Source organism: Delphinapterus leucas, chromosome 2 (genome assembly GCF_059928025.1).
Source record: "Delphinapterus leucas isolate spDelLeu-1000000601 "Yukka" chromosome 2, BTC_Dleu_Yukka2, whole genome shotgun sequence".
NCBI classification, from domain to species: Eukaryota; Metazoa; Chordata; class Mammalia; order Artiodactyla; family Monodontidae; genus Delphinapterus; species Delphinapterus leucas.
This window is the reverse complement of record NC_143130.1, coordinates 87,327,172-87,345,254: the sequence shown is the minus strand read 5'-3', so window position 1 is coordinate 87,345,254 and position 18,083 is coordinate 87,327,172. Positions and strand designations below refer to the sequence as shown.

Sequence of the window (18,083 nt, the reverse complement as noted above, 5' to 3'; positions counted from 1 at the left end):
AGGAATGCATGAATGAGAAGAATAAAACATAATTTCTGTCCATAAGAGCTTACAGTCCTGTTGAAAGAGAAGATATAGTGTATATACAGGATGAATTCAATAACTGGTTATTCTGATATGAAGATGCTTTATACTACACACCAGAGAATACTGCCGGAAGAAAAATCTGAACTTTGCTGTGCAGGTAATGAACAAATAGGATCCAGTGTAGAGGACGGATTGTACAGTAGAGACAAGTGTAAAGGACAAGAGAGATAAGTGTGATCAACATCTTGGACACAAACAGAGGGGAGATGGGGAGGACACTGCAGGGGGGAGAACAGAAAGGCCACGCTCGGAGGAACTTCTAAGGAGTCTGCCCCTGCGTATAAGAGGGGACCCAGGTGAGCCTGGGGTGGGGTCAGGGCCTTTAGCTCCATGTCTGCTTGAGGCCGCCGGGAGCCACTGCGGGCTCTTGAGAAGAACACTAACCTGACGAAACCAGAGTTTAGAGCTTTAGACCAACAGTTGTTTCCAGGATATTGAAATATGAAGATAACCCTCAATGTCTGACCTTAGGGATGCTAAGAACAAGGGTGCAGTAGGCCAGAGCCAGAGCTTGAAGTCTTGGTTTGGGTCCCGGATCTTCCGCTTACTAGCTGTGTGCACTTGGGCAAGTTACTTAATCACTCTGTTTCCTTATCTGTAAAATGAGAACAGTCATAGTATCAGCCTCATAGTGTTGTAAGGAAGATTAAATTAATTAATATATATATAAAGTGCTTAGAATAGGGCCTGACACATAGCAAGTGCTATGTTAGTATTAGATATTACTGTTGTTGTTTCCAAGGGTGAGGAAGGAAATCTGAGTGGAAATGCCTGTATTTATTTGAAAACACCGACTTAGATTTAGAGAGAAGAATTGGACTTACATGTTGTCAATTTTGCAACTAGCGTCTTTTTTGAAGTTTGACGTGCTATGCCTCAAAACCAAGCATTTTCTTTCCCTCCATCTGCCTCTCACTTTCTCACTCAAGAGTTAATGCCTCAGTGTCTTCTCTAAGAATCGAATCTCCACCAAAACAGAAATAAACGCCCTCCTCCTTATTCATCCCAGTCTTGGGTCTGGGTTTTTCCCAACACCCTTGGCTCCCTTTCCTCTGCCTCAGTTGGTCACAGATGGTCCTGCCAAAAATAAGATGTCCTCCCTCACTCCTTGCAGTGAAGATGATGGCGTTGACCCCAGCTGGTCACACAACCCCAAACTCTAAAGCTGGGAAAACAGCTTGTTTTGAGTGGGCGCCACCGGGGAAGGAAAATAGCAGAAAGCCACATCCAGCGCCCGAGCGAAGCAAGAGGAATCTGGCCTTTCTTTCCTGGCAGAACGTGCTGACTCAAAGCCTGCCAGGAATCACGGGACAACAATGCCAAGGTCCAGGCCACACAATGTTTAACAGTGTCCCTGTGCACAGCTGAGTCAGGGGAAGGTAGAAAGTGCCACATTCAAGTCCTCTGATGAGGTGGCGGTATACTTCTGGCACACCATGGCCAGTGCATGGCCAAGACAAGGGAAAACTTTGTGGAGGCAGCAAAGACGGTACGTAGTCAAAACATCCCCTACCCTTTCTTAATGAAAGCTTAAAAATTATCATGCAGACATAGCTGAGAGTCAGAATACATCCATAAGTAAAGGTCCTTAATATCCTGAGCTTTAAACACCTGCCCCTGTGCAGGCTGCATTATAGTATGAATGTTTTTCTATTTCATGCCTTGCCTTTTTGAGAAAGGGGGGGAAATGCATAAGAGGAAGGAATAAAAGAAAAGAAGGGGAAATCAAACGATGATGCAGAGAGGCTCTTTGTGACTAGAATAAATGCCTGAAAAAGAAACCCCTTAAGTAACTAGAAGATACCATTTCCCTGAGCATTGCTGAATGTAGGTCATGTGACACCTTTAGAAGGTATCAGTTATACTCGGTGCATTGTGCTGGCTGGACACTATGGCAACGTTCTCTTTTGTGTCCTTCAGATAATGTGCTAAATTGCCTATTTAAAATACTGACAAAAGAACATGTGCTCATGCAGAGGTCCCTGATTAAGAGAGGTCCCTGCTCTTCTTCACATCCTCTTCCACTGTGTCCCCAGCAGCTCCATCAGTGCAAGATGACACCCAAGATCACCCCTGGCAGAGGCAGGGAACCAGGGGCTTCTGACCCCCATCTACAGCTGAACTGCATGGTTTCCACTGAGTTGTTTTTTTTAGTAGTTGGCTGAAATCTAGTGAATGTTTCTTTGTTCACCACATTTTTTAACAGTGATCAACACTTTAAGTTTCTTTCATATACTGCTGACTTCCTTGGGATGGTCTGTGTAGGGTGCCTTGAGTCTGGAAGACCTTATCATTCCCTCGGCATAAAGGAAAGCTGCTAAGAGCTCCAGATGTATGTTTTAGGGAATAATGGCCTCCGATGGCAGTGCAGAGTATTCCAGCGCGATCTGTGGTGTGATGTGATATAATAACCTCCCCATTGCTGCAAGGGCTTGAAAGGAGCCAGTCGGGTGGTGGAGAGGGGCTTTCAGGGTTGGATGGGAGGTTAATCTAAGTGACCCCTAAGGTGCCTTCCGATCTGGAATTCTATGATTCTCTTCGGACAGCTGTATAGGAATCCTATGGGGCTGGTAGGAAGTTGGGGGTAGGGTTCAGAATTGGTCTTAAATCTGGGGGGAAGACAATTGCAATGGCACAGAATGACAATTGGAGAATGGGGATTGGCCGAGTTGATGGGGCACAGGAGAGGGGTGAATGGGCTGTCACTCAGCCAGAACCTATAAGAAGGGGCTTGGGACTGGCAAGGTAATTAGAAAAAACAATGAATGCTAAGCCCTCTTGGTTAAAGAGGTTGAGAGAAACTGAAGTTTTGCACTAAAACTTGCCTCTGGCTCTTCCCTATTGCCTGAAATCTCTGCCCCTTTGAAAAATATCTCTATTGAGCAGTACCTCCAGGAGGCTCTTGTCAAAATGAGCAAATGATCCCTGCAATAGGGTATCGTATTAACTGATCCATATCTGGCAATACCTTTGCACAATAGTAAGTAATCACTTTCCCTCTCAGTGTGCCTAGGTGCTCATGAGTTCTAGCAACTTTTTTGTAGATTTTCTACATAAATAATCATGTCGTCTGCATATAAAGACAATTTTAATTCATCCTTTCTAATCTGTTTGCCTTTATTTCTTTTTCTTTGCTTTATTGCACTGGCTAGAACCTCCAGTACAGTGTGAAATAAAAGTGATGAGAATAGATACCATTGTCTTTTTCCTGATCTTAGGGGGAAATCATTTAGTCTTTCATCATTAGGGATGATGTTAGCTGTAGGTTTTTTCATAGATGCCCTTTTTCAGATTGAGGAAGTTTCCTTCTATTCCTCTTTTTTTTTTCCATAAATTTTTATTTATTTATTCATTTGTTTTTGGCTGCTTGGCTGCTTTGGGTCTTCATTGCTACGCGCGGGCTTTCTCTAGTTGTGGCGAGTGGGGGCTACTGTTCGTTGTGGTGTGCGGGCTTCTCATTGCAGCGGCTTCTCTTGTTGCGGAGCACAGGCTCTAGGCACACGGGATTCAGTAGTTGCAGCACGCGGGCTCAGTTGTTGTGGCACGTGGGCTCGGTAGTTGTGGCTTGCAGGCTCTAGAGAGCAGGCTCAGTAGTTGTGGCGCACAGGCTTAGTTGCTCCGTGGCATGTGGGATCTTCCTGGACCAGGGCTCGAACCTGTGTCCCCTGCATTGGCAGGTGGATTCTTAACCACTGCACCACCAGGGAAGTCCCCTTCTATTCCTCATTTGATGAGAATTTTTATTAAGAATGGGTGTTGTATTTTATCAAATGTCTTTTCTGCCTCCACCAAGATGGTCATATAGTTTTTTTCTTGCTTAAATTATTAATATGCTACATTACATTGACTAAATGATTAAACTACTTTCAGTAGTTTAAACTACAGCTTAGAGACATCTGGCTGGGTAGTTAAACTACTTTCTGCTCAGTTTAATCCTTTTGAAGCTTGTTTTTAAGCTTTGTTATGATAGATCCACAGCAGCCTTGACTCTTGGGCTAATTTAGCCTCACTACTAAGAGAAGACTTTCCAAGGACTCGACCTAACAGCGCACCATTCTCTGAGATCTCTCTGCTTTGACTGGTGGGAATGAGAACCTTTCCCTGTGCAAGCTCTGAGAGTTGTGTAGTGAGTGGCTTTCTTTTCATTCTTTTCCCTACCTTGTAGATTTTCACCCTGCACAGACTATTACTCTGACGAAGACTTGAGGAAACACCTCTGAAGTTCTCCAGAGCCCTTTCTACATGATTACCCCCTCTCTCATATTCTGTCTCATGAATCCTAGCCACCTTTATCTCCCCAAACTCTACATTTTGTCTCCTCACCTCAGTGAAATTGGTGGGCTTTGTTTAGGTTCCCCGTCCCTGAGCTGCTGTGTGGAAACTACTATGAGCCGAGGAAATCATATTATGCATGTTGTTTGCTTCCTTTCTCCCAGGCGTCAGAATACTATGCTGCTGTCGTACCACGCTGAGATGAGTCGCTGCATAGATCTTGACTGTTCCTAGCTGTGGGGGGTAGGACTGTAGTTCCTATAGTGATGCCTCCCTGTGAGCAGAGACAGAGATTTCCTCCATTATATTTTGTTCACACTATCACCATCCCTTGTAATGCTTGTCCTAAAGCAGCTTTACCTGTTTTGCTACTTTGATTAAAAGCATTTTGCATTGGAATGTCACAGAAAAGGGCATTGGAGTTGGAATCAAGATTTTTGCTTCTCACTTAGCATCAATTGTAACACCTGAGGCCTTAGTTCCGACTTCTGTAAAATGAGAGTAAGGATAACTGACCGGCCTACCACTCCAATGTTGTGAGGAATATACCAGATAATGCAGAGGACAACATCCACCCTTATGGTGCCAAACAAACCCCTCTGAGTTCTCAGTCCTTCCTGCTGGGGTGAGGAGGGGGTGGGGTGGGGGAGGGCAGACCTCCAATTAGGCTTTACCTTCTTTCTGCTCTTGCTGTGACTGTCCTTCTAGGGGTTCACTCCTCTCCAACCTGTTGGCCCAGCCAAATGTCTCTAAAAAGAATTCAACAGAACCACCTGGAGATACTATTTGTTCATGAATTGAGAACATGCTGCTGTCCTAAAATGGTTATGAAGTGTTATGTATTTGGTTTCTGAAGCTACTTCACCTTAAAAATACAAAGTACGATATTACAAAGTAGTTAGTGTGCCAGAATTCCCTGCACAACAGGCTAATACATCATTTTTTTCTCAGGGCCACCTGGAGCCACAGGAACTCCAGGGGAAAAGGGAGACCCTGGTGAGCTGGGCTTGACTGGAAACGAGGGCCCAGCAGGGCAGAAGGGTGACAAGGGAGACAAAGGGGACGTGTGTAATGATGTACTTCCTTCAGGTAAGGGGCTGGCGCTCAGGCTGTCTCCCAGGGTGAATGGGCCCAGAACTTGGCCTGGCTTCTAGTACCAAGGCTGCTCCGGGTCTTCTCTCCTTAGCTGCCTATGTGCCCATCTGTTTCTCAGCATGTTTTAGAGTTCTGTGCTTTCAACAAGGAGGGAACCATGCATGTAAGCCCAATGTTTGTTGGTGAGACCAAATCTGATATCTAAGCATGAGCAGTTGAGATAATGCAGGTCTAAGTGTCATGGCTGGATGGATTTCGGATGAAGGAAGCTTCCTTTTTCCAAATAGCTATTAAATCCAGCACAATCCAGAACAAGACAAGTAAGCGAGCAATTTCAAATACCTCAGAGGACAACAGACAGAAAGCACAGCTTCAGAGTTGAGCTAGAGCCATCCTCAGGCCCTTATCCTAAGACTTTTGACATAGAATTGGGGGAGACATCGTTGCTGATCTTCTTTTTCTGGTTTCCAGCCCAGGTTAAAAACAGGTAATTGATGTCTATGGGGGAGGAGGTGGAGGCACAGCAAGCCTCAGAAAGACAATTACATGGTGGAAAGAGTAGGCGACAGCTGATGGTCATGGCACAGAAAGAGGCAGAAGAATTTTAAAAGCACACTACTTTGGAGACCGTTTATACCATAGAAACATAACTATCCTATTAATGTGGTCAATAAGCATTTTTTAATATCAGAGAGCACCATTTATGAATTAGGGATTTTGCTAGTAGCTGGAAATAGGAATATGAAAATGAGTTAAGACATAATATCTGTCCTCAAGAAGCTAGGATGATAGATGTTCAGAACAATGACCCTGAATCAGTTGCCCATCCAGCCATTCAAAATTTATTGAGCATCTGCTATTTGCCAGGTACTGTACTAAGACCAAAGCACCAAGGAAAGATCAAATTAGGTTTAGCATGCTTTGTTTAACAAACAGGGAAGTTGCCATGCAAAATACGTAAAATGTAATAAGTGTTTTGACAGGATCATATATATGTGAATATACTTTGAAAATATAAGGTCATGTTATACTCAGTTATATGGGAAATCTACACATCCAGAATACCACACTCCCCTATACTACCAGACAAGTGAGGGTGACCACAAACCATTCAGGAAAGCAACATCTCTGAGTGTACCCCAGTTCTAGAGAACAGGCCAGAGCTGAGTGTGTCCTCTTGGCCAGAGAGCAGAGAAGGAATAGGAGGGTTGGATTGTGTTTGCCCTGCCTGCAGATCTCTGCCCCTTCCACAGTGGGCTTAGACCCACTGTTAGCCTCTGTGACCCCTGCTTGCCCACTCCAAAGCAACTGAAAGTGCTTACTTGGTGGCGCTGGGAAGAGGCAGCTAAAGAGATCTTAGATCACCAGTCAGCCCAGGAAAGGAGGGTAGAACAAAAGGACTGAATATCCCAGCCTAGCGGCATCTTTATGAAAGTTCCATAACCAATGGCCCCTGCAAAGGGCTGTACCCACACTGGCCACCTGAAGCTGGAAGTGTGTAGGGATTCCACCTGCTGATGTGTAGAGAATCCAACTGTCCGAGCACTCACCCCGATGACTTCAGTGGATTCTCACAAGTCAGGACAGGGAGTATGAGACAATCTGGAAATGAAGAACCAGTCTCGGAGGGTTAAGCTGCCTGCCCAAGGTCACAAAGCAGGACAGGAGCCCCTGATTTCTTCTACCGCATAGAGGCATGTTTCTCATACCTGACATCTTAGGAAGAAAACATCTTAGGAAGTTTTTAGAAATACAGATGACCAGCTTCCCCACCATTTTGATCTAATTGATCTGGGAGGGGGCCCAGGCATTAGAATTGTGTTTGAGCCCCTTGGGTGATTCTAATAAGTAGTCAGGGTTGAGCTTTCCCAACATCAGCCAATGAAAAAAGGATGAGCTTAGGAGCAAGACACCCCTAAGGGTGAGTCCCAGCTCTATTCCAGTTGTGACCTGGGGCAAAGCACTGAACTTCCCTGAGACTCCGGTCACTGAGGAACCGCTGATACTATCTCACAGAGTGGCTGAGAAGGACAAAGGGGAGGAGATTTATAAAATTCCTAGCACAATTCCTGGCACATAGTTGGAACTCAGCACCTGCTATAGGTGCTCCCTCGACTCTGTGTGAACAAGTGCTGGAGGACATCTGTGTCTGGGAAGGGGGACTCAGCAAGCCTTCCTGGAGATGCTGGGTCCCCTTCTCCCTTGTTTGAAGCCCATCTCTGCCAATGGCTCTTTAATCAACCCCCATCCCTGCTTCTCTCTCTCTTTCTCCAGGTGCCAAAGGTGACCAAGGCCCACCCGGCCCACCTGGGCCCCCGGGCCCTCCGGGTCCCCCAGGGCCCCCCGGAAGCAGAAGATCCAAAGGCCCTCGTCAGCCAAACATGTTCAACGGCCAGTGCCCAGGTCACCCACCCCTGCCCCAGGGAACCACCTCTTCAGTTAATGATCCCAAAGTCTCAGGCTTCACCCAGGCTTTGTGACCAGATTTGTTTTAAACAGAGGGAAATTTTGCCCAAAGCGAGTGTCCCCACCTTGCAACATGTTCCTGGGAGGCCTGAGCAGTCTGCCTAGGGTGAGGACTGGTGGCAGGTTTAGAATTGGGCCTCCCACCCCCTGGCCTCATCCCTCCCCCTTCACTTATCACCAGACTCTTTGCTCCTCCCTGCCAGATCCGCCATCCCTGGAGCATGAAGGGCTTGACTGATGCTGGGGAGATGGAGATGATGGGGAGATTCAGATCGGCTAACTTCCCACAACACCCCAGTACTACCATCACCACCACTAATGTTGATGTTCCAGGCACAGGGCTAAGCGCTCAGTTCATTTAATTCTACAACAGTCCTATGATATAGGAGTCGTATTCTTACCAGTTTACAGATACAAAGCTGAAACCCCAGGGAACTACATAGCCTGTCCACGGTCACTCAGTTAGTAAGTGACAGAGCTAGGATTCAAACCCAGATGTGCCTGCTTGTAAAGCCCCTGCTTAGAGCATCTTCCTTTCAGAGACGGAAGTCCACACTTTGCGAATAAGGCAGTCAAGGCCAAGGGACACCTGGTCTCTGGCAGGCCTGGACGGTTTGTTCTTCGGCCAGTTGTTACAGGGGTGGCCATGGGGTTGAAAGCTAAGGAGAAATCAAGGGCCCTATTAACAGGAAATCCTTCTAGGGTAGAGCTAGAACTTCTCCCCACAGTGGTGACCGGGGACTAATTCACCTAACTTAGGCCGTGAGAAAGCACAACTTGATGCCTTGCTTCCTGGCAGAGAGGAGGGTCCTGACTGGAGTTTCTTTGTCACTTGCTGTGGATTTCATTGCCACTTTCTTAAACAGTCTTTCATTCTGTCTGGTGCACTGTTCTTTCTGGAAGACATTTGGGGAGCACACACAGTCAGAGTGGGTGAATCTGAGCTTTCAAAGATGTTACCACCCCCAGTAAATGGAGCCTAATTACATCCTGCCCAGCAGTTATCTGCCTGTTAAATCACCGCAGAGCTGCTTCCGCCCCGGGTCAGTGCCACCCCCTCCATTAGCATCACCCTTTGTTCAGCCTCCCTTGGACTGTGAGCTCAGTGGGAACCTTCCCCTGAGCGGAGGCGAGGTCTGACCTTGCTCTTTGGGAATTCTGATTTGCCAGAGGCTCTGTCAGCAGCGAGAGGGGTGCTGGAGAGGTGCTCTCCTCCACCTCGCCTGTCCACCAAGAGGCTGGTCTGCAGGGGATGGGCTCCAGCATTGTGAAAACTGCTTTAAAAGGCCGTTATCTTCCACTCTTCCTCCTGGAAATGAGTCCTCCTTGCACCCAGCATCTGAACTTGACCCTCTCTCCTGCTCCAACTCCCTTGCTTTAACCCCCATCCCACTCCCACAGCCTTAGAAGCTGGTGGGCGCTACATGACTTAATGAGGGCCTTTTCTTCAGACTAAGAATGGGAGGGTCTCTCTGTCCCCCTCTTGTGCAAAGCCCAAGCCCCTAAGAGGAAACTCCAGACGAAACCCAGGACGGCAGCATTGCGTGGTGGTGGGGGGAGTCTAACAGATCCCGAGACTGCTCTCTTTGGGTGACAAAGGGCTTCAGAGAGACACAGGCTCATCCAGCTAAAGGAAGATTAGAGACCACGGAGGGTCCTGCCTCCTTATTTTGCCGATAAAGAAACCTCTCTAGTTTATTCTGGGAGTTTCCCTAGTGACAGTTGAGGTGCTCCTTTCTATCAAGCAACCACAGGGTGATTGGAAATCCTCAGAATTTGTCTAGGGAAGTGGGCCTGGCCTTTCTCAGAAAGCCTGATTTGCCCCAACCTGCCCCCAGGTAGGGGGTCCTTACCCCCAGGCAGTCCACTCCCTCTCATCTTCACAATGACCATATTCCTCCCTGCCTCCTGTCCTGCTTCTGCCACCCCGAGCCACCTCTCCACCAAAGGTCTGAATTAAGCCCGTTTGCTAAGGGGAACAATGACAAGCCAAGGAGGATGAATTTGAGCTCAGTTGTAGCCTCAAACCAACTATGGATCAGGTGCCCCTCAAGGACCTGGGTCCTACAGGCCTTCAAGCAGAAACAGGTGGGAAATGGGGTGGGAAGGGGCTCAAATCTCTCTGTGCTGGGCTGCCTCTAGGCTCCTTCTTCCTCTGTGATTCTACTCCCTGGCAGTTCAGGAAGACAGGGTAAAGTGGGTCATCCCATCATGAGACTGCTCCCTCATCCCCATCAGCTTCCCTGAAAGTGAAAATCCCTCCAGAAAAATGCAGACTGTGATAGATTCCCACTGGCCCAGAGGGACCAGGAACATGTCAGTAAGCCTGTCTTTCTCCCAGGTTGCTCAGGGCTTGGATGGCTGACTCAGGTGACATTTTCCTGATTGTAGTATCTTAGCAACTATTGTCATGGAACGCTTGTTGGAAACTCCCCAGGGAGGGGAAAAAATTTGGAAGTGTATGACTTGGGGCTTAAAAGCAAGCAAGCAGAAACCTCGGTGAGCCTATTGTAAAGGATGCTTATGGAACTAGAGTCTGGATTGAGGTTATGTAACCAGTTATAAAGCTATGTATATCTCACTGTGCCAACTAGTTTGCTCTGATTATCGTTGTTGTTGTTTTAGGTGAGACGTGTGCTGTACCAAATGATGATACCTTGGTTGGAAAAGCTGATGAGAAAGTCAGTGAACACCATTCCCTGCAAGCAGGTACAGAAACAAAGCATCCTGTTTTAAAATTCAGAAATCAGATGGCTAAAAGTCATAATTGGTAGGTGGGTAACTTTCCTTTCTCTTCTTTTGGTAGAATCCATGATCACGTCCGTTGGAAACCCAACACAAGTTTTGAAAGTTAAAGAGACGTTTGGGACTTGGATAAGAGAGTCTGCTAACAAGAGTGATGAACGGATCTGGGTTACTGAACATTTTTCAGGTGCTTTCACTTGGCGGATGATCCATATCTGTGTTGTAATTGTACCTTTCATCAGTTGCCCCCTTTCAGGCTTATCCTATTTCTGTGTCTGAAGTCCCTGCTCATTGGTGTAACAGACTTGCTCTTTATTTTAGAAAGCCCAAATGAGTAGGCAGAATACTTTTCTCAGTTGAGCACACTGGTGACAAGACTTGCAGTTCAGGTCACAGGGACATGACCAGGGCACCTTCAGTGTAGCTTATTCCAATTTTCAGCAAAGTGTCCAGAAGGAAACAAATAGCATTATGACTTATGGGTTTATAAAGCCCAAAAACCGTAATGTGGAAGAAATGTCGGAGACAAATTCTTCTGCATGGTCTATCTTTCTTTAAGGAGAGTACTTTTGGCCACTTTTCTAAGATATCCGTGGGCAGAGAGCCCAGGGGAGAGGGGTGAAGTGTCATCTTGCAGGTCTGCTGCATCTGAGCATGACCCTAGTCACACTGCCCCAAAGGAATGTGGTCTGGAATTGCCAGTGGTAGTAGCAGTGGCCCCATGCCAGAAGAGGCCTGGCCATACCTACTAGTCAGAGCAATAGCTGAGATACGCTGCTTCATTTCATCAAGGCTCACACATCAGCTGGCAGTGACTGCCTGGATGACCAGCTGAGAAGGATTCTGTGGCTCAAAAGGAAAGAACAAGGTCATGAGTCAGCATGGCCACTGTGGAGTGCAAGAGGCAGAAGGTGACTGCACGGTGCTCTTCCCGATACAGGCCTATGTCAGCCTGATAGAAAATGTTATAAAATTGTAGGGGAGAGGGTGGTGCCATTTTCCTGGGAGGATCAAAGCCAACTCTGTGGTTACTATGTTGAAAAGATGGTTCGGAAAAAGAAACAAAACTGAGTTATTTGTAGTGAGGTGGCAGGAGCTAGAGTCCGTCATACAGAGTGAAGTAAGTCAGAAAGAGAAAAACGAATACCGTATGCTAACGCATATATATGGAATCTAAAAAAAAAAATGGTTCTGAAGAACCTAGGGGCAGGACAGGAATAAAGACGCAGACGTAGAGAATGAACTTGAGGACACGGAGAGGGGGAAGGGTAAGCTGGGATGAAGTGAGAGTGGCATTGACATATATACACTACCAAATGTAAAATAGCTAGCTAGTGGGAAGCAGCCACATAGCACAGGGAGATCAGCTCGGTGCTTTGTGACCACCTAGAGGGGTGGGATAGGGAGGGTGAGAGGGAGACTCAAGAGGAGGGGGATATGGGGATATACGTATGCATATAGCTGATTCACTTCGTTATACAGCAGAAACCAACACACCACTGTAAAGCAATTATACTCCAGTAAAGACGTTAAAAAAAAAAAACGATGGTTTGGGAATCCATAGAAGAGAATTGGCCTTTGAGTTTGAGAGCCTGAGACTCTTGAAAGTGGACAAGGACCCTTACAAGACATCTCACTCTCACCTTCCATCCTTTTAACTTCTTCCCCCGACTCACTGCCAAGCCGTGATTGCCTTTCGCTGGCTTCCCTCCTGCAGGCCTCATGGTGAAGGAATTCGAGGACCAGCCCTCACTGCTGAACGGCAGTTACACGCTCATCCACCTCCCGCACTATTTCCATGGCTGTGGGCACACCGTTCACAACAACTCTCTCTACTACCACAAAGGAGGCTCCAACACCATAGTGAGGTGAGTCCCCTGGGGCCCCTGGCACCCTCCTCTCTGCCCCACAGCCCATCCTTCAACGACTTAGGGGAAGGGACTGTGGTTCCATCATCTTTATGTCCCCAGGGGTGACACACAGCCAGAGATCAGTGAGGGTTTGCTGACCAAATGAACCACAGGACACGATGAGTGAGCCCCATATCTGCATTTATTGCTGGTCTGGACACCAAGAGTAAGGTCAGGGCCAGAGAGAAGGAGGCCTGGAGTGATAACAGCAGGAGCTTTCTCATCCTTTGGGAAAGGAAGCAGCGGAACCCAGAGCTCCCCCTAGCAGGAAGGTATCATACCCTGAAATCAGTTTTGCTCTGAAAAATGTTGGGTATGAAGAATTTCATGTCACGGCTGAGATCACCGAGGACTAGAGACTGCAAGGCAAAGTCAGGGTTCCCGCCTTCAGATCGCTCTGTCATCCTGACGGAGCCCTCGCCAGGCCACCTCCCCTGCTCCCTCCGCTTTCCCACGGGGAGGGGAGGTGGCCACACGGGTAGTCGGTGCCCAGGGCAGCAGCCCAAGATTCCTGGCTTCACACAAGAATTGCTGAAAGTTGTCTGCGTGGCTCCGGAAGAAATTGAGTTCTGGGCTTTAGAGGCAGAAGTGGGTCATCTTGGGCAAATCAAGAGAGCAGTGAACTCAAGTTCCAACTCTCCTGCCTACTCACTCGTGGCCTCAGGGGAGGCCTCCGCCTCCTGTGATCTCCATGTCCTCATTAAAAATGCAAAGGCGGACCAGAGCCTCTGCAGCCCTCCACTCCGAAATGACAATTCCAGTGTTACGAAAGCCATGGTCCTCGTCATTCCAAACAAGAGACAAGGATCTTGAGGGCGGACTGGGTCCCTTCTCTGTCTCCCTCTGTGAGATCCAGCTTCAGCAACCTTGTTGGAGCTGCAGAGCTAGGCTAGGATCGGGGCAGGTCTCCTAGTACATCGTGCAGTTAAACCAGCCACATTAGACACACGTGTCAGCCGTGGCTGCAAGCATCCCCTCCTGTGCCTCTTACCCCCCCCTCTACTGGGCTTCTGCACCACCTCATCATCTGGACAGCATCTTGCGCTAACAGAACAAGATAACTGACCCTCCTCCCGTTGAGAGGCCCTCTCTCCCCAGACACACTCCTTTCTGTGACATTTGCTTTCATTCAATCCTGTGGCTCCTGGGGACCGCTGTTACATGGGGTGGTAGGAGGGGAGCTCTGGGGTAAATGAGCCCAAAGGAGGACTGGCCACCCTAAGAAAGAGTGTCTTCTAATGACACTAAGTTTGCGTGAGGCACTGGTTAGGAGACCTATGCTGGGGCCCTGCTCCAGTGCCAGGCCACAGACTGGGAGGAGAAGGAGAGGCAGACTGGAATTAGATGCTTTTTTTGCTGGGAGAGGCAAGCCTCATCAAGGAATGCAGTTGTAGGTGCCAGCACTAGTAGGTGCCAGTACTAGTCAGAAACCCAATGGCAGTCCTGAATCCCGGGCATTCAGAGGAAGGAGAACCCCGAGAGCTGAGATGGGCAAGCAGGGCCTTCTCAAGCCCTCACTCTTGTTTCTTTTCAAGCTTACTTCAGGGTTTCTTGATTGGTTTCAAGGTCGCTATGTTCCAGTGCATACCCGCAGCTTCACACCCTTCACAGTTCTTCTGCTGCTCAATGGCGCCCTCTAGTGTTTTTTTCTTTTCCTTTATAAAGCCTAAAGTTCCTGAATTTTCATTCCTGCAGTTGAATCATAATCCACTTTTGATATGATCTAGATGTGGAGTCTCCCAAATCAGACGGTCTCTGGGAGCTGAGGGGCATGGGCTTTCATGCCGTCACTTCATTGATCCAGTCACTTACCAGACAAGAAAAATGACGTCACAGCCATGACTTTGCTGCTTTGCTTCTTTCTCAGTTGGTGACTTCCTTCGTTGAGCCTCCTGTGAAACTTTTGTCTTAAAACTCCAGCATGGAGTAGAGGAAGAACCCCCAAACTTGGAGTCAAAAGCCTGAGTTTAAACTCTGGCTCTGATACTTACCTGTGTTCCTGGGCCAGTCACGTCTCCTTTTCTCATTAGTAAAATGAAACGACTGGACTAGATTATCTTTTAAGGCCCCTTGCAACTTTGAGAGGGCATTTCAGGAGGTCAGCAAACACATAAGGATTCAGGAGGTTAAGGAATTTTATCGGGGTCACATGGCTAGTAGGTGGACAGTGAGATGTAGTCACCATCCTCTACATCCTTGCTGCTCACAGCACTGCAGATGGAACAGTAGAATGAGTACAACCTGGGAACTTACTAGAAATGCAGAATCTCAGGCCCCACCCCAGTTTAATGGAGGAGCCTAAAAAACCACCCTTGTCCACAAAAATGGTGGCTCATATCTACTTTTTTATACATTTCAGATTTGAATTTGGCAAAGAGACATCCCAAACTCTGAAGCTTGAAAATGCCTTGTATTTTGATCGAAAATACCTCTTTGCAAATTCCAAGACGTACTTCAATTTAGCTGTAGATGAAAAGGGCCTTTGGATTATCTATGCTTCCAGTGTGGATGGCTCGAGCATCCTTGTCGCACAGCTGGACGAGAGGACCTTCTCTGTGGTGCAGCACATCAACACCACGTACCCCAAATCCAAGGCTGGCAATGCCTTCATTGCCCGAGGGATCCTCTATGTCACGGACACCAAAGACATGAGGATAACATTTGCCTTTGATTTGTTAGGAGGGAAACAGATCAATGCAAACTTCGATTTAAGAACTTCCCCATCTGTTCTTGCCATGTTATCATACAATATGAGAGACCAGAATTTATATTCTTGGGAAGATGGCCATTTAATGCTTTATCCTGTACAGTTTTTGTCAGCTACATTAAACCAGTGATGGGATGCATTCTATTCCCCTCAGTAAATTTCAGCTGTTCTCTGGTACCATGCATATCCCAATAGAAAACTTGTCTTTAAGGGTGGTCAGGTACTTAGCTGTCATAATCACATGACATGGGTATTTATATGGTTGGTGACCCCCTTTTAATTCAGATTCTGTAGGAGAAAATAACAGATTGGAACTCAAAAATGGCTGATATTTGGTGATTCCTTTATAAACTAGCTGGGCAAGTTACCTCTCCCTCTTTAGGTTTTGTTTTCCCCACTGGTAATTTGAAAGGGCTGGCTAAGATGATTGGTAAGATTTCCTCAAGTCGTAGGGAATTCTGTGATTCTTAGTTGTTGCCGCTCTCACAACTTTTACATATTTGGTTTTGTTTTTTTGGTTTTTAGCTACATGCTGAGCAGTTTTACCTCTGAGTTGATCAGCCTGATTGCTTGAGCAACAAATTCCTTAGTGATGACTTGGTGCCTTGGAAGCTGCACTGACCCCTTAAGGCTGCTGAGGTACCTTATTACCCCTAATTTATTACCTTTCTCTGCATCTGCACCTGCCGCCAGAGCACCAGAGTGGCCATTATCCTCAGCTCCTGATTACCACTCCAAGATTAGCAAAAGCCAGGAACAGCTACCTGCTCGTGTTTCCTAATGAAACAGAAACAGGCCCTTCCAGGTTCCTATCAATTTTTGATCATGCTGATACGCAGGTTGGGTCATAAACATTGAATCCTCAGGTCTTGCAGGGTTCTTCTGCCACAGATATGGATCTGCTATCAGAGTAAATTCTGTGCTAGTGGGAATTACTCTGGCGAGAACCTTGGGAAGCACTTTGCAGTTTTCAGAAGAGAGGCACCATTCGTGGTTATTATCTAGAGGAGGGATGAGCAAACTATGACCCTCAGGCCAAAGCCAGCCCATCGTCTGTTTTTGTAAACAAAGTTTTATTCCACACAGTCACAGGCATTTGGTTATGTATTATAGTATATGACTACTTTTCCTCTACACTGGCAGAGCTGAATCACTGCAAGAAAGTTGAGTAACAGCCCAAAAAACCTAAAACATTTATTTTCTGGCCCTTTACAGCAAAAGTTTGCCAACCCTGATCTAGAATATAAAGTGGGCCTGATTCTTGAAAGGGCTTATTCACCTGAGCCTGTTTGTTATATTTTGTTTTGTTCCAGATGAACAAGTGGTCATTTATATGGCTTGAGTTTTTGGTAAAGAAGAAGGGTGAGAAGAGCATAAAATTAAGTGGCCCTCCCAAAAAGTAGTTAATGAACTGTTCTTACCCTAATATAATTTTAAAGAATGTGATCTGGTTCCTTTGGATGCAAGGAGAAAATATAATTTAACCTGCTCCTAAATGCCCTTAGATACACATATTTTCTGCCAATTCAGCTCTTCGAACATCCTTCAGCCCAGCACTGAGGTCCAGGCAGCGCCACTGAGAGTCTAAAGGAATCTGGAAAGTTTCTGTGGTCCTGCAGCTAGGAAAGAGACCTAGGGAAATACTTATGTAAAGATTTTTCAGCAACTTGCCCTCACTGAGTACATGAATGTGTTGGGGGGCGAGCTTCTGAAACTTTTTCACTGGAGCCAAATCGATTCTCAGTGGCCCTGAGTCCTGGTTTTATACCTTATTAATAGAAGCATTTTAAAACTTAGGGGATGTACAGATTTAAATATTTAAATCTCCCCACACCCTGCATAAACCTAGGCAGCTATTAGGGAATTTATTGTTGTTGTGTTCTCAAAATAATGGGTATTTGAAACTTTTTTCCCCACTTTTTAATTAGATTGGTTGTGCCATGTCATCACAGCTTTTAAAAAATACTCTCTTCAGATTCCTGTTTTATAACAAAGTAAAATAGAGTTTCATGTTCAAGATCAATGTGTTTAATATATACTAGTCTTCTTTTAAACTATTTTAAAATATGCATTGCTGTTTCTGGACATAGGGGACCTGAATATGTATATAATTTCATAGTGATAGTTGTAATAGTAATATATATAATACTAATTGTATATACAGTAGCAGCCAAAAGAGGTTACTTATTGAGTTAGCACATATTTCTTTTAGAAAAAAAGTTTTAGAAACCCTAGTCTTTATATTTGAGCTATCTTAGCACCCTTAATTTTTGGTAAGGAATCATATACTCACTCACTCACATATACTCACATATAGCAAAGTTTATACTGGGATTTCTCTCTCTCTCTCTCTCTCTCTCTCTCTCTCTCTCTCTCTCTCCCCCTCCCCCCCCCCACTCTCTCTCTCTCTTTTTGCTATGGCAGAGTAATATAAGGACAACTGAGTTTGACCAACAAACAAAAATGAGTAATTTCATAATAAGGGTGACAAGTTTGTCTTTACAGAGTGAAAAGAATTCAGATTTTACTAATTCTTTCCTGCAAACAGTGTTTGATTTTAAAAAAAAATAAAGGAGAGAAAGGTTTGAGCTCACTGCTAAAATAGAATGTACCACCTAATGTTTTTAAGTCAAGATATCATTTTAGCAGTTTACATTGTCACTTATAACCAAAGTTACTTTTAAAGCACTTTCCAAATGTTTGCACTTCTGATGTCAGAATCAAACCAGATAATTCTCTAATTCTTCTTTAATCTAAAGCAGATAGCTTCCCACCAGGAAGTAAATAAAACCACTCCTCCC

At 46.1% G+C, this 18,083-nt stretch overlaps 1 protein-coding gene across 1 annotated transcript in view; it reads left to right on the top strand.

Moving 5' to 3' along the window:
* GLDN (gliomedin) overlaps positions 1 to 17,640 on the top strand; it is a 67,223-nt gene extending 49,583 nt beyond the window's left edge. The window contains exons 5-10 of the mRNA XM_022566433.3: positions 5,311 to 5,448; positions 7,729 to 7,857; positions 10,546 to 10,629; positions 10,727 to 10,852; positions 12,383 to 12,533; positions 14,935 to 17,640. Of these exons, the coding sequence (XP_022422141.1) occupies positions 5,311 to 5,448; positions 7,729 to 7,857; positions 10,546 to 10,629; positions 10,727 to 10,852; positions 12,383 to 12,533; positions 14,935 to 15,412 (1,106 nt within the window). The 3' untranslated portion in view covers positions 15,413 to 17,640. The remainder of the gene's footprint in view (positions 1 to 5,310; positions 5,449 to 7,728; positions 7,858 to 10,545; positions 10,630 to 10,726; positions 10,853 to 12,382; positions 12,534 to 14,934) is intronic.
* The last annotated feature ends 443 nt before the right edge of the window (positions 17,641 to 18,083 follow it).